The sequence below is a fragment of the Leptosomus discolor genome, chromosome 2 (assembly GCF_034619465.1).
Source record: "Leptosomus discolor isolate bLepDis1 chromosome 2, bLepDis1.hap2, whole genome shotgun sequence".
In the NCBI taxonomy this organism is placed as follows: Eukaryota; Metazoa; Chordata; class Aves; order Leptosomiformes; family Leptosomidae; genus Leptosomus; species Leptosomus discolor.
In genome coordinates this window covers 16,245,306-16,272,667 of record NC_141392.1, presented here as the reverse complement: position 1 = coordinate 16,272,667, position 27,362 = coordinate 16,245,306, and the positions used below count along the sequence as shown (strand labels likewise).

At 46.8% G+C, this 27,362-nt stretch overlaps 1 protein-coding gene across 2 annotated transcripts; it reads right to left on the bottom strand.

Annotated features, from left to right (window-relative positions):
• Positions 1-113: 113 nt before the first annotated feature.
• LOC104350930 (calpain-2 catalytic subunit) lies at positions 114-26,535 on the bottom strand. Of its 2 annotated transcripts, XM_086460642.1 has the most exons (21): positions 26,263-26,535; positions 25,559-25,628; positions 17,771-17,889; positions 17,261-17,394; positions 16,212-16,380; positions 14,120-14,203; positions 12,622-12,707; positions 12,034-12,108; positions 11,648-11,808; positions 11,149-11,318; positions 9,902-9,913; positions 8,227-8,438; positions 6,907-6,943; positions 5,998-6,063; positions 5,385-5,442; positions 4,333-4,397; positions 3,137-3,205; positions 2,464-2,542; positions 1,314-1,430; positions 763-821; positions 114-137 (listed from the first exon to the last, which is right to left on the bottom strand). In XM_086460642.1, the coding sequence occupies exons 1-21, from the start codon at positions 26,497-26,499 to the stop codon at positions 114-116; spliced, it is 2,103 nt and encodes a 700-aa protein (XP_086316768.1). In that variant the 5' UTR covers positions 26,500-26,535. The 2 variants fall into 2 exon arrangements, with proteins under 2 accessions (XP_086316768.1, XP_086316767.1); XM_086460641.1 differs by lacking the exon at positions 9,902-9,913 and having other exon boundaries at positions 11,137-11,318; positions 26,263-26,499.
• Positions 26,536-27,362: the final 827 nt, after the last annotated feature.

Sequence of the window (27,362 nt, the reverse complement as noted above, 5' to 3'; positions counted from 1 at the left end):
GCCATGTGTAAGTTAAGGCACATTCATGTTTAGAATATCACTTGTATGTTTGCTTGATTATCTTCACCTGATCTTGCTCTTTTTGAGGTCTCTGAGCTGATGATGTCAGGGGCTCAAATGACAGTAAAGCACAGCCACTATAAAAACAGAGGAGAACGGCCCAAGGTTAAGTTTAGTAAAAATACCTGGAGCAAGTATGCATGTTCCCATTTCTGTCATGAGGAAGAAAGCCTATTGTTACAGAAGTAATTTCAGGATCTTTCCTAAATGGTTTAAATTGTGCTGTCATTTAAGTCAGAGGAGTTTTGGGATGATTTGCACATTCCTCATGTGGGTCTAAAAATAAGTTATGTTCATAATAAGCAAGTTGAACACATGTAGGAGGGTAGTTTTCTCCTAACTTAGTCCTTTCTCCAGGGCAGACATGGTCAGTGCTCCACCTGCATTTTGCCCTGTTGTTGACAGGAAAGGCAAGGAAGAAGCCTGCGTACGTATTGGCCAAAATTACTGCCGGTAAGCGGCATCGGGTTCAAGGAACCTGGCCTGTGTGTTAGAGAACACAAAACGATGTAGGTACATCTTTGAAAAGGGCAACCTTTCTCATGACTGCTTACAACTACACAAGCTGTATAAATCCAGCATATCTGTGACTATGTACAACCAGCCATAATCTGTCGGAAGGGAGCAGGACAGTCTCTACCGTTAACCCCTTCCTCCCCCACCCCAGAAAGAAGACAGTGGTTTAGAGCTAAATGAACTTACATTAATGAGGTTCAATTCTATTGTTCCAGTTTTCTCAGTATCCAGTTTCCTAAACATTTCTGTGGTAACAGAGAGATGATAGACAAGGATGAATACAGGAACTAACTGGAAAGTCTTCCTCTTCCTTGTTCTTCAGGATCAAAAAGGAATTTAGTTCCAAATTCTAAAATATATGACAACAGTTCACACCCCAAACCAGAAAGGGCCACCCTGAAGTCATTGCATGCTCACATGCAAGAACAAGACTGAACTTTTTTTAATGGTTCAGTCTGTAATATTAACACTATTTGACAATCTGTAAGTGTTTAGACTGATTTTTTGGTTTTAAATCAACATTTTGTTGTTTGCATAAAGGACTGCCTGACTCTGATTCAGCAGCCTGGCCTAAAAGGCCGATTCCTCAATCTAGGAGGAGTGTGCAGACTGGGTTGCTGGATTTATAGCTCAGCTTTGAAGTTCCTTTGATTCCAGTACAGAGTTTGCTGACTAATTATCCTAGACTTGAAAACACAGAGCAACCGAGTCTGTCTGGGGATTAAGCGTGTACTCACTGAACAAGGTTTCCAGCCGAATCAAACACCGGACAAAGTTATCAAAGTCAACAATGAGGTCTTCATCAGCAAAACGAGCCACAATGATCTGATGTAACTGGCAGTTCAATTTGAACCCTGAAAATACAAAGTCAAGGATTCAGTAGAGAAGAGGAAGAAAAAAAAAAAAAAATGCAAAAAGCTCCAACGAACAAAAACCCCAACCGTATACAATGCCAGAAATTCAATTAGCTACTTTTTGTTAAATTCTCAAATTTTAAGAGTTATTTAACTCCATTTTGGAAACTCCCAACACCCCCTTCTCTACTTGGAGTGCTTTAGAGCTGTGACTAGGTCACGTGTGTTCTTCCTGCTGGGTGTCCTCCCACTCCTAAACTCCTGTTTCCAGGGGACGTGGCCAATTGCTCCAGCTCATGGTCCTTCCCTGGGTGACAAGGGGGCTGCCAGACTTGGCCCACTCAGACCTGAGATGAAGCAGTGGCTTTCTATGGGCAAATGGGTCTCTATTTCCAAAGTGTATCTAAGCTTTGGGACAAAAAAGAAATGCTGCCTCATCTTACATGGGGAGAGGAGGGGAAAGCTCCAGAGAGCCCAAATACAGACTTTCAGATGGCCCCAGAACATCAGTAAGTTAATTTGGGATGGTATGGCTCTGTGATAACCCCCTCCCTCATTGTTGTAACTCAGATTTGCTTTTGAGTGGTTGCAGTAGCAAACTGACTCTTGTAATGCTCTTGTGAGTGTCACCCCCTGGTCAAGCCACTTTTATTCCCTAGGTCACGGTACCCTGGTTTTACCTGCTTATGCCAAACCCACATATACCCAGAGAGACTCATCGAAAGACGCTGGTATGCTGTTGTGAGACCAGATTGTTACAGTTATCTGTGCTTCTCCAAAAGCTGCTCACTAAAAAAAATAAATAGCTGCAAACCTGTCACTCCTTTGAGAAGCTGTTAGTGTGCCTGTGTGGCAAGACACTGCTACTCAAAGAGAAGAGCCCAGGCTGAGCATCTACGTTAAATGGAGGCTTTCAGGTCTGACAACACAGGATTTTTCAGCTTACAAGTGATATACAGGAGACTAGTGAACATCTATCAACACAGCTTGAAACTGATAAAAATCCTAAAACGAGACAGACCAATGTAAATACCTGCTGTTTCCAGCGCTCTCCTCATCTCATATGAATTCATGGTACCGGATCGATCCACATCAATTTCCCTGTAAATTTTCTACAGAACGCAAAACCCAAAGTTAAAACCTGTCAATAATTCAGAGCATGTTTTGCCTTTTGTCAGAAGTCAAACGTTTTGAAATGCAGCCTACGTGTTACTTAGGAGATTTGCAATGTTGGTCTGGAGGACTAGGTACTTATCTCCACATTTATCTAAAAGCAGCTTTAGACATTAAGTCATTTTAATGCAGCAGCCAGAGCGGATAAAGACTCAGCAGAATTCCTTGAATGCCCAGGCAAAATGGCACTATCACTACCAAAGCAGCAAGACTGACACCAAACTCACACTGACAAGTGTGAGGGCTAAACATATTTGGACACGAGTTAAAACAAGACCAAAAGCCCTCTGAGAGCAAGGCATGAAGAGAGGCAGCTTCTCCTTCAGCCCTTCACCCCAGTGCCTGAAGGACAAGCAGTCACACCCCTGGACACCACGGGACAAAACCTAGGGGACTAAGGACACAAATGCATTTTGAGCTGAAGTGAGAGTCCCTGCTTTGGGAAGTGTGGCTGTACACATTGCATGAGGCAAGTCAGGCTACAGCCACCTCCACGTTTTATTGCATGTTCTCCCAGAAAGGTTGCATCTTACCTGGTATTTCTGAATCTTTGTCCAGAGGGTGTGGAACTCCTTCAGTCCCAGTTTACCACTCCCGTCATTCTTCTTTGAGTTAAGGGAATCTCTTTGGAGGGAAGGAAAAGGGGTTTCCCCTCCCTGTGCTGGGTTTACTCACATGGGCAGTTGTGACTTAATACTTAAAAAAATTGCAATTAAGAAAAGGGTGCAAATCCTCTCTGAAGGACTCATGCTGTTAAATACACAACTGTTGTGCAAGATGTCTTTCTAAATCAGTAAGATGATTCATTCATTTAAACTGCGATCAGCTCACAAGATCTTTCTGCTCCTCCTTTGGCAGCTCTCTATCTTTTCAATACATGTACAAAACAGCCAAGATGATGCCATTTTGTTCTGTGTAGCTGGTTCAACCCCTGCAGTTACAGGAGCATGAGTCCTAAGTCTAGATTATAAACAGGAAAAGCCACAACCAAGCCTGCTATTTGGAGAATTTAAATTCTCACACAAACAGCTAACAAAAGAACCTGGTCATGGCATCACTCCCAAAAACTGCTAAGGAGTCACCAAGGACTGGTGCATTTTACACCAAATTATAGCAGAGCGTTGTTTTGCTTTGGCAATTTTCTCTTTTTCTAACTATGCAATTCAACTCCCACTGCATGGAGAAACTGAACATAACTATTCTTAGATTTGATCCTTCATCCTACATTTTTGCCCTTATTCTTAGGAGTAAAGGCTCCTAAAATGCAGCATACTCTCTGCTCCCTGTATTTGTTTCCCTCATTTTCTATTTGCTAAGTCCTCATGGCTTTACAATGCCCTTACCAACTCCAGCCAGGTAACAGAGCAGTGAAGTGCACGTTCAAACTGTACAGCCAAGGCTATCCACACCATGCTGACAGCCAGGTGCCTTTTCCCAGCAGAAACACACTTTGTCACCAGTTAAGCCAGAACACGCAGCAGCTGGGAGGGCTTCAAAGCAGATTGTCCTGTCTGATAAAGGATTTTCCCCGCTGCCCGGGATAATGCATATGCCACATGTCAGCAGTAATAGCAAGGGCTACCATTTTTATTCAGGGGAACCAGGGTAACACCAGCTTCTCCACCTCAGGAGTCATTAGTACATCAATATGGACCTAGCACTGCAAAGGCAGCTCACCTACTTTAGCACAGGCAGAAGAATATCATCTAGGAACAGCCGTAAAGGATACATCTAACAGGTCAACCATTATTTTGCACGTCTCAATACTAAAGCCATCAGATTTAATATCTTGGCCTGTAAAGAAACAGCAAAAGACAGGATTATCATTGCATGCTGTACCACAGCACCTTCTCAAACAGCTCAGGAGCTCTGTAACCAGTGTATACACATCAGCCCTTATTTGCTTCTGTGTCATCAGAGGTTTCCTTTGCAACTGACAAAGAGGCTTAGGGTCAAAGTTACCATGATGCTTCCCCAAGCAAACAGCCCAGTTAATCTAGTTTGTAGGTGTGCTAACAGAAGCAAGAGACAGAGAGAGAAAGCTTTCCTGCCCTTATTGTATGCCTGCAAAGACAAGGGCCCACTTTTGTGGACAATGTGGACTTCTGACCCAGGGAGGTCAGTGGTAAGTAGCTGTATGCCAGGAAAGAACATCAAATCAAGCCTGGTAACGAGCAATAGGCCATTGCTAACTGGCTGGTGCACACAGATGTATGACAGAGTCCTGGCTACCTGGCTAAGATTTCACTCTGGAAATTAAAGAGACAGTAACTTCTTGAGCGCTGTTTAATGGAAAGGAAAATAATGCAGAGCCAAGCTCTGAATCACTTAACAGAAAACAGCCCAGAGTTTCAAAGTTTCTCCTCCGTCTCCTCAGGGACACCCCAGACCATTGGCTGGGCTCTGTTTGAATCCTGAATAGTTCAATACTAAAGTAGCAGCAAAACCTCCTCTCGATTACTATTCGGCATTAAATCAAATCTGTCCATCTTCCTGGCAGCCAATTCTCAGGAGCAGATGCTGGGATAAAAGGCCCCCATATGCACCTTGCCAAAGCACATGTCCCGTGAAACACACCTTCAGTGCAGGCACAGCCCCAGCGTTTCTACAGCCCTCTGAAGAAGCAGAAATAGCACGTTGCCGTGGCCCTACAGAGACCCAAGCTGCAGGTCTGAGGCAGAGCCCAGGGCTTTGACTCTGCCTAGGGCAGTGGTGTGCTCTGTGCTCTCACAGCCACACTAAAAACCTGCTGGTGGCCAACCCTTGGAGGAAGGTACTTACGTTTTGCTATGACTTTATTCAAGATGTTGCGCAGTTCAAAGGCGGAGATCTCTGTATCCTGCAGAAAAGAGGAGAACAAGTTTTTCACAGTGAGCTGCAGACACCGTCTCATAAGCAGCCTCTGACTCCTTTGGGTGAATTGGCCAAATTCAAACATCCCTTGGAGTTCGCTTCCCTTGGATGGAAACACAAGTGGTAAGCTCTCCCCACCTCCCATTCCCAAGAGCACCACCAATTCCCAGGCATTAGCACACAGGGCTGTGGGTCTGCCCGGGCGGTTGACAGCAGCCTGGGGAGAAGGCCCAGCCCAGCCCTCATCATCTCACAGAGGGACCTATGCACCTGCACCAAATGCTCTGCCCAAAGGACAGAATTAGGGACCTGCAGAGATAAAAGTCGAGCCCGCAGTTCAAAGAGAGCAAAGACTGCTCGCCAGGAGCACTCACAAATCCATTGTGTAAGCAGACGGGTAACTACACAGATTTTTCCACGCACAATTATGCACATGCTTGAGATCTGACTCAGCACAAGAATGAAACTCCATCCTGGGGGAGCCGTCTCTCTTACCCACTCACCCGTGCTACCAGCAAGATGTTAACAGAGAAATACTCACGCTTCCCGCTAGCTGTCCAAAAAGCTTTTTAAAGCTGGGTTCAATGTCATCTTCACTGACCTCAGTCTAGAAGAGAGAAACAGAATATGGAAAGGAGGAAATTTTCTGCCTGAGAACTTCTTAATGCGTTTCCTTGACCATAGTAAACCACAATTTAAATGGCAAAGTTAAAGGTACAGAGTGCTTTTACATTGATTTTAATCAGTTTTATTCTCAGGGGTGCCTCAAAGTGCTGGCATTGCAAACACTGCAGGAACTAAGAACTTCTGCAATGGCTTATACTACAAAAAATAAAATTTAAAAGTCTTTATCTTATTTTAAAAAGCACTATCAATTCAGACCTTCACTGCTTCTGCTGTTATTTGAGTGTTGGACTAGCTGTCTTCATTTAAAGAAAAGCAAGCAAAACGTAAATTCTCATCTTGCAAAAAAAAAAAAAAAAAAAAAAAAAAAAAAAAAAAAAAAAAAAGAGTCATACAGAGGGGTAGATGCATCAGCAGACAAAACACCCCCAGCTCCAGCAAGACTAAACATATGGCGAGCCATTACTTACTTATGGAAACATCATCACGTGCAAAAACCCCACTCCTGTGGCTAAAGGGCTGCACTCCTGGAGAGCAAAGGGAATGTCCTGTGGCTCCAGCTACCTGTGCAGAGTACCTCGTCTCCTCTAATTGGGCAGCCCCCGCTCACCACTCTGGACAAAGGACAACACGTGTTTCCATTATTGCTTACGATGTTTCCATTTGCTGGACATTCAACTAGGGATATTGAAGGAGATCCAAAGGGGGACAACAGTTCTTGAGAGTGCTGAGAAAGAAACGCTGCCCTGCACAGGGAACAGGCGCTCCAATCCTACTTATTTATGACAAAATTATCTCAATTTAAAACATTTAAGTTAAGATATACCTCTTCAAAATTGGCCTCAATTTCATCATCTATAACCCTAGAAAGATAAAAAAATCAATATTAAAACCAAAACAAGTCACTTTTCTGATACCCTTCCTTCAAGCTTCAGTTAAAGAAAGATTCTTTAAATTACAGGAATAATGATGAGTGTTCAGAAGTTACTGGGTTAATCAGCCACAGACACTGCATACCACCAGTGAAAGCAGTATTTTGCCAGCTATGGCAACAAGAGCTTCAAAACACATTAGAAACTGTGCAATGCCCTGCAGAGCCACAGACAGGATTTTGAGTCAGACATAACCTTTTGGGTCACTTTGTGCCACTGCCTACAGACCTCAGCCCAGGACCAAGCTCTCAGGTGCAAATCAAGCTTTATCTAGTCACACTTTTTTTCCCCCTCCTTTTTTTCCCTTTAAAACAGCAAAAAGTGAGAGCTTTAAAGTCATTTGGATGTGCCAGAGTGGAAGGAGAAGTGTTTCACGGTGTCCCCCAGCTGCTGTGGGAGCATCACACCTACAGACGGTGCATAAGTGTTGCTAAAGGCCCATCAAAAACTGAATGTACCTTCACACAACTGACATCCCAGTTTTCTCACAGCTACAGAATGACACAATGAAAGATTACAGAATAGTAGAAAGGTTTTTGCTTACTTTGAATTAGGGAACTCAATTCCTAAGGCCTCAGCCCAGCTGCTCTTTAAGATGCAACATGTCTAAATCTTTCCACAGCTTCACAGGTAATGGTATGGTTTGAGCCGGTTCCATTAAAACCCATTTTAATTTTATCAAATGTATCATTTGGTTGAGCAAGTATCTTGAATTTTTTTCCAGCCTGATCTCAAAGGTGTGAGACAATTTGTTGCGACCAGGGTGCTCCCAGACAGCCGAAAGCACACATGTTTCTGTCTCCCAAGTGGAGACCCAGCCTGCCGCCCTCTGGGGCTTTCTCCTCTCCACAGACCAACCTGTGCTGTGGCACCCAGCTGCCTACTGCCCAGTAACTAAAAATGTCTGCCCAGTATGGGCTGCTGGTGGTAACATAATAATAATAATCAACAACTTTTTTTTTTTTTCTTCCACCATTCCTTCCTGCTAACTTTACTCAAACTTTCCTCCATCGCACATGGGGAGACTGGGGATGAATGAGAACTGCCACAACTCCATCCGCAAAGGGGAGTTGCACATCCCCCCTTCCCACTCCCTGTGGGAAGCCGATGTTCCCCAGGCCTGGGCTGCTCCATCCTTCCATGCCTGCGAGAGGCACCAGAGATCACCCACGTGCCCAGACCACTCTTGCACGGTTACAAAAAAACCTACATACGTGGAGTTTGCATTTTTTTCTGAGAAGACTCGCAGACAGAAATCCCCATTCTTGTTGGGTTCAAAGGTCGAGGGCACGATGATATATTCTCCTGCAGGGAGCTTGAACCGGTTCAGCACTTCTCGGAGGTTGATAAAGGTGTTTGACTTCTCTCTTGCTTTGTTGGTCAGGAAAAAGTTTTTGCTCAGATGAACATTTGTCTGGCCAGAAAACTTACGAAAGGCAAAGAAAGAGAAAAAAATCCCAGTTTGCATGTATTTGCATTCACAAATTAAAAGTGTAATGGATATGACAATTAGTTTTGTATGGAGGGAAGGAAAAAAAAAAAGAAAAAAAAAAAAGAGACACCCCTTCAACAGAACTGAAAGGGGGTGGGTGCATCGCACCACACTACTCCTGAGTGCGGCTGCAAACACAGTCTGCAGATCATCTCAATAAACCATCCGGGTCATGCTTACGTTTTGCAGATGATGAACAGTGTGTAAAGACTTTGGCAAACTCTTCCACCAACTATTCTTTAACCTGAGACGGCTTACAACCCATGTCCCTCTGGTCCCCAGAGCTGGTGCCACCAGGAGGCTGCAGCTCAGAGCTCTGCCTTTGAGGTCAGGCTGCTTTAAAGCAGAGGGCCCGCTTATGGAGGGCTCTAAGAATAAAATAAACTTTATGCATTACAAAAGCATATTTGGAGTGTAACATCTCCCACAACAAACTTTTCTGCGCAGAGTCTTACAGGTGGCCTGTCTCAGCATTAGAAGCAATCATCAGGAATGTGCATGATTCAGAAACCTCCCCCTTCCCATCCTCCCAAATTTTTAAGAATGCAAAACCTGTCAGACCTGCTACCATGTTGGGAAATAAAATTCCACCTTTTGGCAAAAAGAAAAGTCACGGGACTATAGCTAGAGTCTTTTTTATGGAAATCAGGTTTTTGGACCACTGGGGTAAGAGCTGAGCGGCTGACAGAGTACTGCTAGGTCATTCAAAAGGTACTTATGAAATTTAATTAACTGGTATCACCATTTCCTTTCCTGATGAAACCACGTTTCACATAGCAGCAGCTGGTTAGAGCATAGCCTCAGGAGCCACAAGGTGCCCCAGCTGCTTTGCATGCATCCTCACAGGTACAGCAAGCCCTGGAATGAAGTTACCTGGGCACTTTGCTCAACCTCACTCCTTCCTCTGAGGAGCAACAGCTCAGAGGCATATGCCTGCAGGTGCATAGACATTGCTGCATTGCCACCCCTCTCTGATCCCCAGGGCATGCTATTAGCTACCCACAGTTAGAATCTGGGAGAAACCAATGAAGATGCTGCTCAGGGAAATGAAAATAAACATCTCCTTGGAATATTAGTTACATGTCAAACATGAACTCTGTGCAAACCTGAGAAAAGCAGCTGTGTTCTGGGGGAACAGATGTGGGTCTGGGCTGGGAGAAGACCCGTGGAAGAGCAGCTTTGGTGAGTTTCTGCAGCACAGAGAGCTCTTATCCCAACCCACGACGCTCTGAAAACACAACATGGGCTGAAGGTCCCTTCCAGAATAAATGACCTCTAGCTTTAGACTCTGCACAGCCAATATTGTCCTGCAGTGAAGGAGGATCTTCTGAACTGCTTCTTCCCACAAGCCATTCATCCCAAACATTGCACCTTGACCACCAATGCATGCTACATACCTCTGGGGGCACCTGCAAGGAGAAAAGAAGAGAATTATTTGCTTGTTGAAGGGCAGCTCCAGGGCTGCTACGTTTCACCGTTGGTTAGCAGGTACATCCACACTCTTGAAAAACAGACTCAGCTGCAGGGGGAAGGTGAACTCTGAGTCCACGTCACCCAACGCTGATGGCTGGCTCAGCTCCCAAATCCATCCTGGAGGCAGGTGAGGCTCACCCAGGGCAGCATGGGCACAGCTTGGCACAGACACAGCCAGGCTGGTTGTGGTTTCCTGCTAAGACCCTCTACCCTGTGGCCCACTGTGATATTTTTTTGTAGACTCGGATTCTTTACTGTTTCTTCCCACCTTCTCTTTCACCCCCTGACTGCTCCACCACCAGGAAAGGAGGCAGGGGCTGAGCAAGACAATAATGCTGTTTTCTGTTTTCTTAAAGGTTCAGGGGACCTAGCTTTGCTTTAAACCTCATCTGCCTATGGGGACCAGGTTCTCTGACAAGCTTTTCCAAAGCTGGGATATTGAGAAAGCAAGCAGTCGCACATATTGCCTACAGTTACAGAGCAACCCGCAAGCAAGACCATTAGTCCTATTTTCACCACCAGTTAAACACTGTTGCTTTGCAGCTCTGAACAAAGTGTCTTGCTGAAGGAGTCACCATAGACACATCTCCAACCCTTTGTTCAGCAGAAGGAGTTTTACAGGTGTTTTGGCTAGTTCTGCTGCTGGGTTCACGCTCCCCAAGCTAGGACAAGTGTCCCAGCTGCCATCTCATCCCTACCACGGCTGCTCATTCTGCTGCTTTCCACCACAGCCTGACAAGCGAAGGTCAGACTGGATTTTGGCACGTTTAATTTTGAGAGTTTTTTAAATACTCTTTCTGCTCCTCCATTCAAAAGCATAGAATATTACAGGTGAGAAGCAGCCTCTGCGGGCTACCTGGTCCAACCCCCTGCTCAAAGCCAGGCCAAGATCAGACGAGGCTGCTCAGGACCTTGTCTAGTCTAGGTTTGAATATGTCCAGGAATGCAGATTCCATCACTTCTCTGGGTCCCTGTCCCTGTGCTTGACCGCTGTTCTGGTGGATGATGATTTTCTAAACGTCTAAGTAGACTTCTCCTTGCTGCAGCTGGTGTCTAGCTCAACCCAGCTGAGTTTAGGTAGCAAGCCCTGTCTGAGAACTGGGCCCTGCACGACCTCATTCATTGGGCGAGATTTCCTTTTCCTCCCATGCACCTGTACTGCCTCACTTGCCTCATAAATTGCAAAGCCAATGGTATGCATGTCCTCTCCCATCTTCCTCTGCTTCCGCCGGTGCTTCTGAATCAGGCCAACGAGGAAAGTGCAGCCCCTCTCAGGATCCTCAGGATCCTCATCTTCTTCCTCCAGCTTGATTAAATACTGTGGATTCGTCCAGAAAGTATCTGGGAAGTGGATTTATGCAAACTGTTTAGAGGCTTCTTTGAAAGCAACCACACCGATACATACATGTCAGCTAGGACAGATGCAGCTCTGACTTCCAAAATCAGCTGTGAGAAGGAAAAACTAATACTCCCAGCTTTTACAACCACAACTAAACCCTCATCAGGGAGCCACATATCCCAAACACTTGCACTTTTTGGACTTCAGTCCTGGATATCCCAGGTACGTCCTCCTCCTCCATGGGCCACTCCAAACCAGCTCCCAGAATTGCCCACAGAAGTGGACAAGCACAAAGTGTTTCTCCATCACAGTGGTGACCATGTGCTCTTACTTGGGTAATTCCTGCAGCCCCCTGCAGTAGCTCCTCGCCTCCAGTTTCCGTCCAGCTTCAGCAGGCTCCACTTCTTGTACTTGTCACTTGCCAGGGTGTCTGGAGTCAGGTTGCAGATTTCCAAGCGGGAGTAATGTCTCAAGAAGTCATTGAACGCCATCCTGCAGGAGGCAATGCCACAGGCAATGTCTCCTTAGGATGCACAGGTTTTCTATACAACCACCTTGTCTATCCTCCTTCTCTCCCACTGCAGTTTGCCAGTAGGATTTGGGGTGAATTTGCTCACTCATCTTGGAGAATGTACTGGGAAAGGTTATTTTGTGTTAAAAAAAAAGCAGAGGAGAAGACATTCCCTTCATCCTGAATGGAAACCCAGTGCTACTTACCAAAATTCCCCGTCTTCATGCCTCCTGGTCAGCCGCTCCCGCACTTCAGGGTCAACGCCATTCCAGTTTGGGCAGCTGAAAGACAGCCCCACATCAACTATAGGTTACACTAAAGATTAAATCCTAATGTAGCTGGTTTGGCACAACAATTTCACTTTTTTACAGCTCCACGTGACTGCAATACTCTACAATATCTAGCTGATAGCAGCTCCAGGGTCTCAAACCACAGCAGAATTAAAATACAGAAATGGCTTTTTAAAGTCCTTTTAGAAAGTAAGTTTTCAGTAGCTCACTGCTGAACCTGGGCCGTTAAAGAAGCAAAAACTACAGAGAGGCTTGTAGGAACCACCAACCAAGTGACTGCACCTTACATGATGGCAGGTGTTTGCATGAAGGCCACCGCATGCTGTGACGCCTACATTGGAGATGACAGCAGCGGGATGCTTCTTTCAAACAGCTCAGAGGGAACATCACATTCAAATGCGACTTAGAGAGGAATCTGAGGTAGGGAAAAGACTTGTGATAGCAGAAACATGATCATACCCCTGCAGTAAAAGCCTATGGGCAACACACAAACCATCGACTCACTTGTCGTTCCATTTTCCAGTCCACTCCACTTCCCCCCAGGGATTTCTGATTCTGATCAGCTTCTGCACCGTTCCTCGGAAGGTCACCTGATGGGATGAGAAGTGTATGGAGAGTTACCCAAGAACTCAGCCAGCACTGTGCTCCCTTTCACCTTTTCTATGTGAATTAAAGGATATGACAGCGTAAGTACCTCAGTGCTACACAAACACTAAAGTGTACATACACAAATGTGCGCTCATCTGGTCCAAAAGCCATGAATTCAAACCTGTTTTGAATGAGCTCCACGCACCAAACCTTGTCCAGAGAAGGTTTGTAGCATGCAGAAATCAAAGCTCCGGATAATCAAAATGTCTGGTTTGTGCCACTAAAACAGTTACCTCTGATAGGATTTCACACAAAGAGAACATAAAGCTGCTACAGGACTGCCAAAAAGCTGGTACAAGGGGATATTTCTTCAACATTGTCATCTATGTATAAATTGCCTTTTCACATTCAAATGCTTTCCCCCCTCCATCTAAAGATGGCCTGTTACAAGAGATGGGATACTCCATCTGGCCACAACCCCTCTGACCACATGAATGCCCCGCAGCACAGCAACATCAGCCCCTCCTTGGACTGCGCCAAGGCCCTGACTTGTTATCTGCTGATCTCTGCACACACTGAGGCCAGGCCAGCCAAAACTGTATGAGTTCCAGGGGAACACATGGCACTAATTTGAGGAAGGAGCTGGTGCACCTCCAGAGCCCCAAGTGAAGGAAATTGCACAGAGCAGCAGCAGCATGGAGTCCAGAAACGATGCTCCAGTGCCCAAGATGAACTATCCTTAAGAAGCCTGAACATATCTCCAAAGGAAAAGCGTGGCTAAATAACGCCTATTTGTGAATTAAGGTTAAACTACAGCATGTCAGCAGCTCTCTACACCTCACTCTCAAGCTTCAGAAATTATTTCAGGAACGACTATCGGCAAAGTAACCAAAAGTCTATTACACGCCATGATCTGCTTCCTTTGTTTTCACTTACATTATCTTTGCCTGTAACCTACTCTTGCACAGGCACCTTGCATTCAAACACCGGGCCCTGCTGAAAGGCGCTGTTCAGCAGGCGTTTAAGGGACAGTAATTTTTTTTTCTTTTCCTTGGCACACATCTCTTGCACACCTTGCTGTGCGTTTAAGCTACAGTGCTGCCTGCTATAGAGAAATGTGTTGAGGAGGCCAGTCACCGGTAGAGGGTAGTGTGACCTCTGCACAGAGCTCCCCACCACGCTGCTCACCGGGAAACAGCAGTGCTTTTGGAAAAAGAGGGGTTTTTTTGGTCAAATTCCCAAGAAGTGAAGTTAGCATTTATCCAAAACACACCAGTATTTCTTCAGAAAGAAGGGACTCAAAACCTAATTCGGCAATGTGGGTGAGACTGGAGAATTTGCAATTTGTGGCTGCCATGGCCCAGGTCACGTGCAAAGCTCACTGCATTTCACCCCTTTGGGGTGGCACACCTACCTCCTCTGCCCCAGTGACTGAGTACGCATGTCCCTTCACCAGCTTCTGCGAAGTGACTGCCTCTGTCTCTGCCGCACTGGTGATCTGCAGGAGAAATGAAGCTCAGTGAGCATGGCTTCCCACACGCAGGGGATCCAACCAAGCAAAGCTGACCCCTCTGACGGAGCTTTCGTCTTGCTGGGAGGCTGCAGGGGTGATTTAGCTGCTGCACAGAGGCAACGAGAGGGATCTGTGCAACAGAGCAGGGAAGAGGGGAAGACAGCACACGTGGTGGTGTTGGAGTTCCTGGAGCCCACGTTCATGGCACCAGGTGCATGCCAGAAGCCCTGCACTGCAGCACGGCTCCCTCCTGGCTCTAAAACACTCGGTGTGATGGATACCCTCTCGTGCATCTCCAAATGCTGTACAAAGCGAATACGCATGATCAACTCCATGTTCTCAAGGGACCAGGAGGAACACAGGGGGTGACCAGCCTGAGGCTGCCCAGGCATCACCAGGGATCACATGCAGTTCCAGCAAGCCCCAGTGCTTTGCTTCAAGGTCAAAACACCCCTTCAGCTCCACAGTGGGGTGGGAGGTTCCCCTTCCTTTCCCCAGCACCACCACCCTAGGACCTGCCATGCAGGGGAAAAAGGGAAAAGGCTGCACTTTGGACACCATTTGTATCTGGAGGCATACCACCCTCTCACTTTCTCGTGGCCATTACAGTACTTGGGCAGTACGGCCTATAAATACTGCAGAGAAAAGTCACTTCTTGCTAGAAAGTGACTGCTTGACATCTTGCTGTAATGCTGAACCCTCTATGAAACCTGTGGTCGTCACTGCCTTCCTACATTTCAGAAAGTGTCTGATCTTTGAACAAGCATATTTGAAGCTTAAAAAAAAAAAAAAAAAGAGGGTGAGACCAAGCAGACAGGATACCTGCTGTCAATTCACACTCTATTAATGCCCCACAGTGCACTCTCCATGTAATGCTTAACCTCTGTGTCTTTATTTCTCTTACAGAAGAGAAGGAAAGATTTTACAGAATTGTTTTCAAAGGCTAAACTCACTAATAATTAGTTTACAATACAGAAATTGTCAGCACTTAATAACAATGGAATATATTTACTCCCTCCCACCCCCAACAAGAGATTTGTATCATTCCAGGGCAAAAATCCAGGTGTCAGATTCTTATCTAAACGCAAACGAGTAAAACAGTCCCCGAAAAGTGCTGCAAAGTTGCACGCTGACATTAACCAAGTACTGTTCCTGCTGTGAAGCTTCCCTCTCCTATGACTCTGATGTAACTTGAAAAATGGGAGGAAACATTTGAATTTAATTATGAATGGAGTTCTTGTAAACAGTTTACCTTCCCTTTAGACATAACTAAGATGTAATCTCTTTTGGGAGTAGGGTGATTATCACAGTAACAATACTTAGACTCATTTCAGTAAGACTAAAAGCAATGCTGAGTCCTTGCAGGCAGGGCCAAAGCTCCTCTTTTCCTTCTTTTGTGCAGGTTCAACTTTTTACAACATGCTTCTCCATAAAACCTTTTAAAGGCCTGGCAACAGTCTGAGCCTTCCTGCTTCAAGAACAGAGCCCAGATTTTCTGGGAATGTTTTGGCACAATTTGTGTGACAAACAGGCTACAGCAAAGATGGAGGTTGCCACCTCTGAGCATCTGACTGCAGGAGCCATTAGCAGCAGCTTTCTGTCCAAACCCACTCAGTCTGTACCAACCTGCTGCCAAACTACGGGCTTTCTTAAGAACAACGGTGGAGGTTATATTTGTTACCATGAACCTATGAAACAGCAAAAGCTTCAGGTCTTGAAGAAAAAAAAAAACAAACAAGGGAGGCAATAAGCTTTTCCATGTGAACTAATAAAGTTTATATTTCAACCTGTTCTCAGACATAACCCCCCAAGAGCATGTGCCTGGGTCACACTCTTGGGTCAAATTCTCCAGGCACAAGGTAGAGCAGAGAACCATAGGCAGAGGGGACCAACAGCCTTTGTGCACCTCCTGTGGATGGAGCACAGGTCCGTCCCCCAGCTGCCTGCACGCACAGCCAGAGCTGAGCGTCCAGCAATAAACCTGCTAACTCACATCAATGGAGCAGCCAAGGAGAGAGCCTTTCTGAAGGGCCTTCTGGATGATTTTGAAGAGACTGGGTGGTGCCTTCTGCAGCTCATACCATTCTGCAATTCCACCAGTGAAGTCCTCGAAGCCTTCAGTGGTGGTGCCACCAGAGAGAGACTCATAAGATCCATTCAGCCTGCACGAAAGCGGACACACACAAAACTGTCAGGATCCCCATTTTTCTCTCCTCATACACACAACCACGTGGTTCCCTATTCTCCTCATCTCTTGGAAAGGGGCACTCAGTTGTGCCAACTGTCACAGCATTTCCGCTTTCAACAGCACCACAGCAGCTATGAACATCCCCCCCATTCAGCTTGCCTGTTAGACCTCTGTACTTGGAAAGTCCAGCATAAAATCTTATACGATCATGTATACAGGTTTCAGGTTCGGTCATATCAATGACAAAAATCATGATCACTATTTGAAGAAAAAAAGAATAATTAAAAAAAAATATCAAGAGCCAACAATTTGCCTCTCTAGTTCCACATAGTCTTTCAATCCCTTTGAAAATTATGGGTCTGATTTTCAGCTTATCTAAATTAGCTCAATTTCTTAACTCAATTGAAAATAGTAATGTTAGATGGCAGAAATCCTCCCTGACCATTCCAAAACTTGAAATTCAGATCTGAGCATCTTCACCTTGAACAGAGACCAGGGCACGTGGACTGGTGTGCTTTGCACACTGAAGCACTGCAGCTGCAAGGTGTGCAGAACACATGAAACAGACCTTCCCAGGCCCCGGTGACTGAAGACAGCACTCTAGGAACAGCCTTGCCATGAGATGGGAGGGCTATTTTCTTGGCTAGCAACAAATCTGGTACTTTTGGCTACTTGCCTCAAGCACCTGTCAGCAAAACTTTAGTAAAGCAGCCATTGTGGGATACCCCAAAGTTGTAAAGGCTAATCAATTAGGCTGACATTTTAAATGCATAGTATCAGTACAGTTGAGGATGCTATGGGGAAGCAAAGGCACTGGCAGATTTGAGTAGGGTGAAAGCCTGGCCTGAACTCACTTGGCGTACGCCTTCTCCAGCAGCGCGCTCCAGAACTCGCTGCCCTCCGCTGAGTGCACGAAGAGCAGCTCCCCATTCTTGGTGGGCAGCCTGTCATCCACCACGACATCCACCCACTCCCCGTACTGCCAGAACTGGAAAGAGAGCACAAACACCTTGTCACCCCCCCATGCTGTGCACTTGGGTCACCAGGACGTTCATCTGCTAACACCGATTTCCTAGAGGAACAGCAATCCTCCTCACAGCCAGCTTCACCCACTCTGTTCAGGGGTGCACACCCTCAGCTGTATGTGCTGACAGAGGAAGGACCACAAAGACAGTCTCTGTTCTCAGCTCTTTGGTTAGCAGTCTTCTTCCTTCCACCACCATCACCTTTCTTGGATATCTCCGTTTTTCTGCCTGGCTCTCACCCTCAAAGTGTTCCAGGAAACACCACACATGTAGACATAGCCAGCCACACCGGCTCCTGGAAAACAGCACTGTGTGGAGGGAAGGCTGTTTTCCACCTACCTGGAAATGGAAAATTCCTGCATATTTATCTTGGAAGCTCTGGTCTTTGGGAACAACACGGGCCAGAATTTCTTCATTCAGGGTGAGAGAGGCAATAGCGGCCAAGAGCCAACAGTCCCCTGTAAAAACACAGAAAGAAAGAAAAAAAGACACTGTTCATTATTCAAGCTTTACTTTTTGTACTGCATAGGGACTGTGCATTATAACCAAAAATCACCTCAGCTGTGATGAGATGATCCCTCCCATCACTTTACCTCTAAGGCAGATCAAATATATGTACACAAATACCCACCGTTTCCAGGCAAGTGTTGCATTTCCTCAAGACCAAAGTCACAAAAAAAAAAAAAAAAAAAGGTAAAAGGTGGCTTTTTATGATCTACAACCATAGTTATCACTCATGAGGGGACTATTGGGAAGAAAACTTAATATTCAGTTGAGTGTCGCCAGGTTAGGAAGCAGCATGGGGAAAATGCAAAGAGCAGGGCCTGGGGGCACACACAGGTACTCAGGGCTGCAGTTTCTTCTCAAAAGGCCAGTGTTTTCTCAAGCATATTTTTTTTTTCCTTTCCCTCCTCCATGTTTAATAAATGCCTGTTGACTTGCCATCTAGAAACCAATCCTACGGACGAGCACCCTCTAAGGTCTCTTGCCAGCCACCAACCGAACAGTAGCTCCTTTCACCTTATACATCTCTGGAGGCCCTTGCTAGAGGCCTCTGTTTGGTCCCACATCCCGTCTCTGGCACTAGTCAGCAGAGAGTCAGGAAAGGTCTGAAGGCAGGCGCTGTTCCCAGGTCCCACACACCTCTTCACCCTTCCTGGGATGGGGCCAACATACACCGAGCCTGCACCAGAGCCCCAGGGCCCAGGCTGTCTAGGTAGTATTTTTCCACACCGTCTCCTACCAAGCAGAGGGAGAAGGAGACCACAACTATATAAACATTAACTCTATTTTTTGTAATTATTTTCAGAAACCAGTGTTACTTTAACACAGTGGTTACCTTTCTGCTCAGCCTTGGGTTTCCTGCAGCCCATTAAGCAAGGTGATCAGAAATTTAAAAACCCACCTGATCCTCTGACTCCCACAGCCCAACACACAACTCCTTATTGCCATTACCAAATCTGCTGTTGCCTTGCTTTGTGAACACAGGAAAGCCAGTATTACACATCAGATCCCACAAAATGGTCCTGCAGCATGTGTAAGATTGCAGGTTTGAGAAACATGAACCAGCTGCAGCTGCTAGCAAGTCAGAGACCAGCAAAGCAGCGGTCTCTATACAGTCAGCTCTCTCCTATAGGAAAAGGGTCAAAAGCTCACAGATGAGAAGCTGCGATCCAAATGGGAGAGTCTCAGGGAGAGTTAACTAAAGCAGCCCTTGTGGGCCACCATCAGACCCAAATCCATCACCACCGAGACAGCATAAAGAAGAACCTGCAACTCCCTCCAGGCTGCTCATCACTTTTCACAGCTGATCCCCAGCAGCAGCTCTGTGAGTGACATTTGTCCCATGGCCCTTTTCACACCTCACAGGAGGTGGAAGATGTGAAATTGCAGAATAATTTCAAAACCTGAGATGCTTTTACTATTTCATAATCTAGAGGAGAAGAACCGAACATAAAACTTTCCCTTCAGCCCTGCCTCTGGCCGCTTGTACTGCAATGGAGAAATTGTCGTGTCAGAAAAGTTTTTCAAACCGGAAAGTCACATTGCTGTTCTCTTGTGACAGATTATAAAGCAACAAGGATGTTCCCCTCCCTCCTCTGTGACAGCACATCCACCTCACCCTGCAAAATGGTGACTCTTCTTACAGCCTCCTTCACAGCATTGAGACCCTCTTCCCTGCGAGCTGTGCACCCTCTGGTGCCATGGTGCCTTCAGAGGCACTGCCAAGCACAGCAAATGTGCTTGCTGGAAAAGAGACTGGGGTCAGAAGATACTAAGAGACATTTTTAATGGGCTAATCTACAAATAACAGCACGATCCTCCGTCCCCCAGCCGTGTAAGGGCTTTAGTAATTACCCTTTACAAACAAACTCTTTGGTCAAAAGGCAACAACGAGACTTCAACTTTAGTTCAGCTCAGATAATGTGCTCTCCCATACACAGCCTGCCACACAAAGTTATTTTTGTGGGGTTTTTTTGGGGTTTTTTTGACCAAAGCAGTCTTCAAACAAACCTGACAACATGGTAATCAGTTGGGAGAGACTGCCCAGAGATCCCTTCTGTACTGAGGATCCCTGTTTTTATTAAGTCACTAAAACAGGGAGTGTCTGAACAAGAGCTGGGGTTCTTCAAGTCCAAGTGACAACTCCCTGCTAGAGAACAGCCCTGGCACTTTGGGGCTTTTGTGGGGTCAGGCTGAATTAAGACCGCACTACCTCTGAATTACTATGATATCATCTCCACTCCTTACTCCTTAACTTGTTTTTCTCCCACTGGCACTCATCGCACAGCAAGTCAATTCATTAACTCAGATAAAAAAGTCTTTCTGCCACCTTACTGAGTTAAAGGAGGTCACAGCTTGTGACAGGACTCTTCTGGGTCAAGAGAGCAGTAGGTTGTTATGTATTTGGCAGTAGAAATCTTGTACAGAGACACTGTGGGAGAAGGGGATGGACGTAAATATACGTGTGCGCTGGACAAGCACACACGGCAGGAGAGCTGAGCACTCTCCATCACCACCCCAGCACTGCACACAGGTGGATAACCCTTGGCCTGCCTCACAAATACTCCTCTTCTAGCACCCAGGAGCCCAGAAGGAAAAGAGCAAGGATCTTCAATCTCCCTGCTGTGCCACTGTGTTCCTGCTCCAGCAGGAACAATCATTCACACCTGGGAAAAGTCAGCAAGCCTTAGTGAGACTTCTAACAAACAGCAACCTCAAAGCATCCTGAACACTGGGAACAAGCATGAGCAGTCACAAATGTATAAACCGATAGGTTAAGTGGTCTCCTCTCAGCACAGAGGACAAATAACCGATAACATGCAGATAGATGCCTGTCCGAGCAGCAGAACAACGCCAGGACACATCCCTTTCTCTGCAAGGCTTTTACAGACAGACATGCACAACTTTGAGGTAAAGTGAGTCTCTGGCATCTCAGACCCACACTAGCTAGACTAAAACCAGTACAGGTATGCTTACCTAGACCACTAGGATGCCTTCACGTGGTTAGGCAGAACCACACTCTCATTCAGACTAAATTAGATAAACCCAAAAAAGAGAGCAATGCAGCCTGCTCAGCACCACTGTGCTAGACCTAAGCTACAGCTGGGTAAAACCATACTGCTCTCGGCCTCTACAACAAAGCTGCAGGCAGAGCTGAAGGCACTTCGTGCATGCTCTGTCAGGTGGGTGGACACAGCTCAGAGGCATGCCCTATGCCTCTCGTTCACAGTCAGCTGTGGAGGTGTTTTTCCTCTCAATTGCTCAACCTGCAGCAGAAACCAGAGTTCACATTCCACAGCATTACTTGACTGCTCACAGAGACCCTCAGAGCATTTGATTCTGGTGTTACTACCCTCAGAAAAAATACGCTGATTTAAATTAGTAGCAAGTCTGGCTCAGAGAGCAGCTGTCCCAGCACTCTTCCAAAGAAATATTAGCATTTCTATTTCATAAACAAGGCAGCGAGCAGCACAGAAAGATTAAGTGAACAACTCGACATGACCACAGTAGCTCAGGAAGCCTTTTGGTCAAGAAGCTGCTCAGGTATCTTGATTAAGAGCATACACCCTTTAACGCTATAATACATCTTTGAGTCAGATTTCCCCTGTAGATAAGAAGCACTTAAGTTCAAAGAGGAGAAACGCACCCCAGGGGACCTCTAAGCCCATAAGCAGAATTTACAAAGAATTTCCTTTCCTCTCTAGCTGTTCCATGAGGCAGACATGAAAAGAAAGAAACAGCAGACTGAACTTTGTGCTGGTTTTTAAGGAGAATTTGGAGTTAGACAAACATAGATCTTAACTCTGACAGCTCTGGGCAAGGTCTTTGAGAGGTTAAAAGGCAGATGCAGCATATATGGGAGACACACCACCCTTTGGTTTGCTCATTTAGAAGGGCTTAACAGTCAGGATATCATCTCTCCCTTTCTGAACATGCATCACTAAAAGTAGACCTGATCATTCAAAGCCTGGATGAAAACAGATCTTGGGATAATACCTGGAGTTCTAGTCTGCACTAAGTAAGCCTGAGCAGGGTCTTTGCCATATAGTGTTAACTATAAGAACTGGTACTTTTGTAAGGGTTTTGACAGTGACTTTCCTTTGATATAGAAGGGAAGTCCAAGAGGAGGCTAACAGACAAGTTATTGAGATGAAGAATTTGAAAGGAGGGTTAGTGAGGCTAGGTTAACCACAGAGAATTTTTGTAAAAGCACAATACAATAGGCAGAACAAGGTTATCAGAAAAAGGAATTATCAGGCTGTGAGTCTATATATATTAACAAGTAGTACTATTTTAGCGTGTCACACTTTCTTTTTGCTGCTATTAATGTTTTACCTATTCCTATACATCCATCTCTGCATTTACATAATCTCCAGTTATAAACAACGACGTTACAAAAAACGTACTTGCACGGCAAGCATAAATAGCCATAAGGGCTTAAAACTGGCCATTCTGGAGAGCAAAGACAAGCAAAGCATCCCCATGAAGCACCTTGAGGGCTGTAAGCAAGAGGCAGCTCCTCTGGTCACTGCACAGCCCGTGTAAGAGTATGGCGTCAAAGGAAAAATGTACAATCAGCCAGCCACAGATGTGTCATATTTTAAAACTCATAGCTATAGATTAACAACTACTCAATGTATTTATACTAACACCATGGGACTCCAGGAAGTTTTCTGGTTAGAAACATGAGGCTGTGGCAACCCACTTACAGTAGAGTGGTTGCCAGTGTGGGAAAACCATGTATCTAATTTTCTAAACTCATTCTATTCAATTCATTATTTTTCCACACATTTTTATGTAAGGAGGAGATACCTGTGTCTAAGCAGCAGACAAGAGATACTGTGCTGTGTATGCCCCAGTGTTGTGATACCATGGTGACACCCCCTTCAAAGAAGGCGGTTAAGGGTGAATAAGCTTCCTCTCCGCAGTGGCTTTGGTTCCTCTCCTCTGCTGTAATGAGTCACCGCATCCCATATGTTGGTGTTCTGAGCCAAATACCATCACTGACTTCAGCTCCAATGCTGCAAAACTAACTCCAAATACTCGCCTTTGAAAGTTTCTCCTAAAAAGCAACTAAAACAGAATAAAGGATAATCCAAAGGCCAAGGGGCAGAACTTTGGTGTCTGGAGAACGTAATGAACCGCTGCCTTGGTGAGGGGACAACCTTTTCTGTGCTGATGATCAGCTATGCCTTTTATGCTTTGCAATATCATACAGTCCAGGTGAAAACCGATCAAATTTATAGGCTGCATCTGGTCCACCGACCAAAGACTCCTGGGCTAAAGGGGACATCTGTACTATCGCTCATTAGCCGAGCCATTTGGTTACACACCCCCTGCCAAGAAGCCTGTTGCAGCAGGGATGGGTGCATGCGCTTTGGATACCTCAATTGTCCTGCAGTACTCTAAGATGATCTGAACGGCTTAGAAACAGCAACGAAACTCCACATGGGCACAGGTCTGTTGCTTTGCGATCAAGCCTTTTGGGAATAAACAGACTACAAAAGCTTCCTATGGAAAAAAGCAACATTAAAAAAAAGTACAGGTTTCCAGGAGCACCTGACATCTTCCAGTGCAACCTTTGTGACATCCCAAAATGTGACAGGACATCAGTGTCAGCACACAGAGTTCAAGTAAATGGAAGCTTAAGCAAATGTATCGATACAAATGCTGGGGTCAGACGAGGCAGACGCGCACGCGCACACAAAAAGCAGCATTTATATAGCACATCTACTAGCCTCATAGTGTGAAAAAGCAGAGATTCAATACAGGCTCTTAGTAACTCAGCAGCTATACAGAGAAAAGACCAACAGCATCTAATTTTTAATCAATCACTAAATGTTCACACAACACCAAAATCCTGCCCAGATTCCTAAGAAGATAGCAGGGCGAGTCATAGCAGTACTTAGCCATGGTGAAAACAGTAATACCAACAAGAACACCAATAACCTCCTATTCAAACATTGTTTCAGGAGGCAAAATAATAGTAGCTGCGAGTCAGTTCATATCCTTTGGTGGCACTGGTCCAAATGCTTTCATCCATTTAAAACAAAGTTTGGCATTAGCAACAGCAACTCTTCAACTTGAAAACCAAGTTACAAATCTTTCATTACAGCACTCTTGCTGCCACACATCTGGATAGAAAAGCCTGCAGAAGGCAGAAAGCAAGTAAGTGCCTTCAGAAACGAGCATCTACGCAAAATGCCAGCTGTTGAAATGGCATTACAATAAACTGTCAATATCACGTTGAACTATGCCTTAGCTGTGAGGTTTCACAATAAAAAATAAAGAGAAAAAAAGAGGACAGATGTCTGGCAAGCGTGTTAAGCACTGGGACATGCTTTATGACAAATCAGTTGTGGCGGGAGACGTGATATCCAGCAAAGAGAGAACACACGAAGGAAGCTGGTGACATGCCAAGGACTTCACCAATGTCACAATGTAGCCTAGTCCATGCCACAGATTGTACTGGGGCATGAGGAGAACTAATTTCACAATCTAAGTATTTTTCATTGTCAGGTCTTTTTACACAAATTCTATCTAGTTGTTAAAGCACCAACCCGAATAACTTCTGAAAGAAAACACAAGCATAAAACATGTGAAATAAGCTTCTCTACCCGTTACATTTTTGGACATGAAAACACAACTAGCAGCAGCGGGACTAGAAGCTAATATTATGCTGATGAAAAGCAAACAGAACTTCATTCTTTTGCCAACCCCGCTGTGAAAGCACAATACATGGCACATCTGAGTCACACTTCCCTACACTGAGAGGTTTCCCTCGACTGTACTATCACTCTAATCTGAACCCCTCTCCCTCCCTACAGTTATGGCATAAATAGGATGCTCACCGCTTCCACTTCAGCTTGTTTCCTCTCACATCCCTGCAGCTGCCCCCCTCACCAGCCTCCACGCTGCCTTCTGGGAGTAGAGGCATGGAGGTACTCGCCTAAAACCCCTTCTGGCAGGCAAGAGGTTTCAAAACCAGTATGGCTGCACACACACAACCAGGTTAAGCAACCTGCTTCCCACTGAATCCTTCAGCTCCCGAGGCTGCTCCAGAGTGGCTGACCCAGGGGCTGCCACTGCACAAACTGAGTGGCCACCATGGCAAAAGCAGAGGGCTAGCCCATCCTTCCTGAAATACCCCTGTTCTGTCTTCCTTGACAGCTGGCAAGCAGATGGCAATCCCTTCATGTAATTTGTTTTCTCCATACTGCATCCTTCCAGGTTTCACGGAGTCCCTCCTGCTCAGCAGAACACTCTCCCACTGAGGAAAGAAATACCCCACCACGTACCCAGCTGCTCTTCTAAGCAGACTAGTCAAGCTACTCTCAGGCAGACAGATGCAGGCATGAAAGGAACTGGTAGTGATCAGAAAAGCCATCAGGAAACCAGTCTGTGTCAACCCTACTCTGTGCACACAGCAAGGCTGTGCTCAGTGGCCAGACACACATGGTCCCTACCTGCAGCTGCTGAGGAAAGGCAAGAAAGACCTGATTTGATATAAAGAGAGGTGGTAGGATGCAAAAGGATGTATTTATGGAGCGAGCTACAACCTAGTATGAACTGTGGTGTCCTAGGGCAGCACCCGCACGGAAAACGCAGCTTTCTGCCTCTTACCTAAGGCCCCTTGGCAGATGTCTGTGCGAGTGGCTCCACCGGTTATGAACTGTGGGCTGGAACACAGCTCCTGGGAACAAAACAAGCCTTGCATTACATATATCCGCAGGTAAGGGAGGGAACAAGGCCCCACTTGCAGCAAATTTAAACAAGCGATTGACCAGAGCAGAATGCCACGGAGATGGAGCAGGTCAGGAATGAGTGCGGGCACCAGACACACTAAGCACGGTGACAATGGGAGCTGGTGACCAAAGCTCGTGGGCAGCCATCTCACAGTGGTAAGTGCCAGGAGGTCCACTGTGGTTTTACACGCGTGCACACACCGCTCTGCTATTACCTCCCACTACATCAGGGTATTTCAGAAACGCCCAGGCTCCCTGGAGACCATCTGAGCCGAGGGCTCCCGTGGCCAGACAGGGCTGCTGCGGTAGCCAGAGGCGCGGGCTGAGCCAGGGCTCCCAGGAAGCCTCCGCATCGCGGTCAGCTCGGCTCTGCTAAGGGAAAGAGTTACCCGAAGCGACAGCCCCAGAGCAAGCGGTTCGTCCGCACCGGGAATTCAGGCCGGAGAGGTGAACGGCTTCTTTACTGTTTATTTTCCAGATGGAGCACATCACCCTGCCCGCCCGGACCCCGGGGCCAAGGGACACCCCCAGCGCCCTGAGCTGCCGCAGCCTCACCCCCACATAACGCCCCCCTCGCCCTACCGTAGGTCTGCGCCAGACGACGCCCTGCGTCTTGTAGGAGCTGGGCCCCAGCTCTCGGTAGCCGAGGGCGGTGGGTCCGGCGGGGAAGGAGGGGTCCTGGAAGAGCCGCCCCTCCTGCAGGCACTCCCTCCGCAGCGCCCCGAAATCCTGGCCCAGGTAGGGGACGGCCCGGCCGTGCCGCCCCGCGCCCGCCGCCGCCGCCCGCTCCTTCCCCACCGCCGCCGCCATCCCCGCCATCGCCCCGCCGCTGTCGCCGCCCCGCCCCGGCCCCGCCCGACACCCCACCCCCCACCCCCGGCCCCCCGCCCCCGGCGGGTGTCACGAGTGCCGCCAGTGCTCAGCCCCTCGCAGCCCCCGGTGCGCTCCAGTCCCGCTGCACCGGCAGCGACCCGCACCCCCGGTCTCCATCTCTGTTCGCCGTGGGCCCGAAGGGAAGCACGTCTCCCTCACAGCTGGGCACCTCGTCAGCTTCACCCCTGCGCCAGCCTCGCCTCCCGTGTTGGCACACCTACTCATCAATAAAAAAAATCGGTATTTCCTGCACGAAACCCAGAAGTATCCGTGTCCAAATCTGTAAGCTTAGAAAAAGGTCAAAGAGGGAAAAAAAATAATACCGCTCAAAAACTAATACGGCACATATGTACCCTGCACTGCCATCCTGTTCCAGTTCTGAATGCTGCATGCAACAGAAATCATTTACAGCTTGATTTGCTGGTGGTAACCAAAGCACGTGTTGCTGTCACCACTGGCATGAATCCATCTACACCCCCCTGGCAGCCCAAACCGCATACAACGAGTTCCCCCCAAAAGCGCACCCCCGCTGTGTGGTGCGGGGAAAAGGAGTGTCTCCGTCCCGGGGCTGTGCTGCTGCCAAGGACGGCTGAAACGCTGCTGCTGGCACCCGCGGAGTACGGCGCGTCTCCAAGGGAAAATTCAAATCATTTGTTTCATATTTCAGGTCTGACTCACGACGTGCTGGGCGCCAGGCAGGACTCCCCGGGCGGCAGTGCAGAGGCTGAGAGCCCTTGGTGCTGCACCCACCGCCTGGGCTGGCTGTCTGGCTGCCTCAGCAGGAGGGGCACCTCCTTTTGTGGGTCATA

Excerpts from the sequence above, each read along its gene's own strand:
- LOC104350930 (XM_086460642.1), bottom strand. The coding sequence starts at position 26,499 with ATGGCGGGGATGGCGGCGGCGGTGGGGAAGGAGCGGGCGGCGGCGGCG. Across the intron at positions 6,944-8,226 it reads GAAAAAAATGCAAACTCCAC|GGTTATAGATGATGAAATTG; the intron begins GTATGTAGGTTT and ends TTATCTTTCTAG. Across the intron at positions 4,398-5,384 it reads GAATAAAGTCATAGCAAAAC|GCCAAGATATTAAATCTGAT; the intron begins GTAAGTACCTTC and ends GTTTCTTTACAG.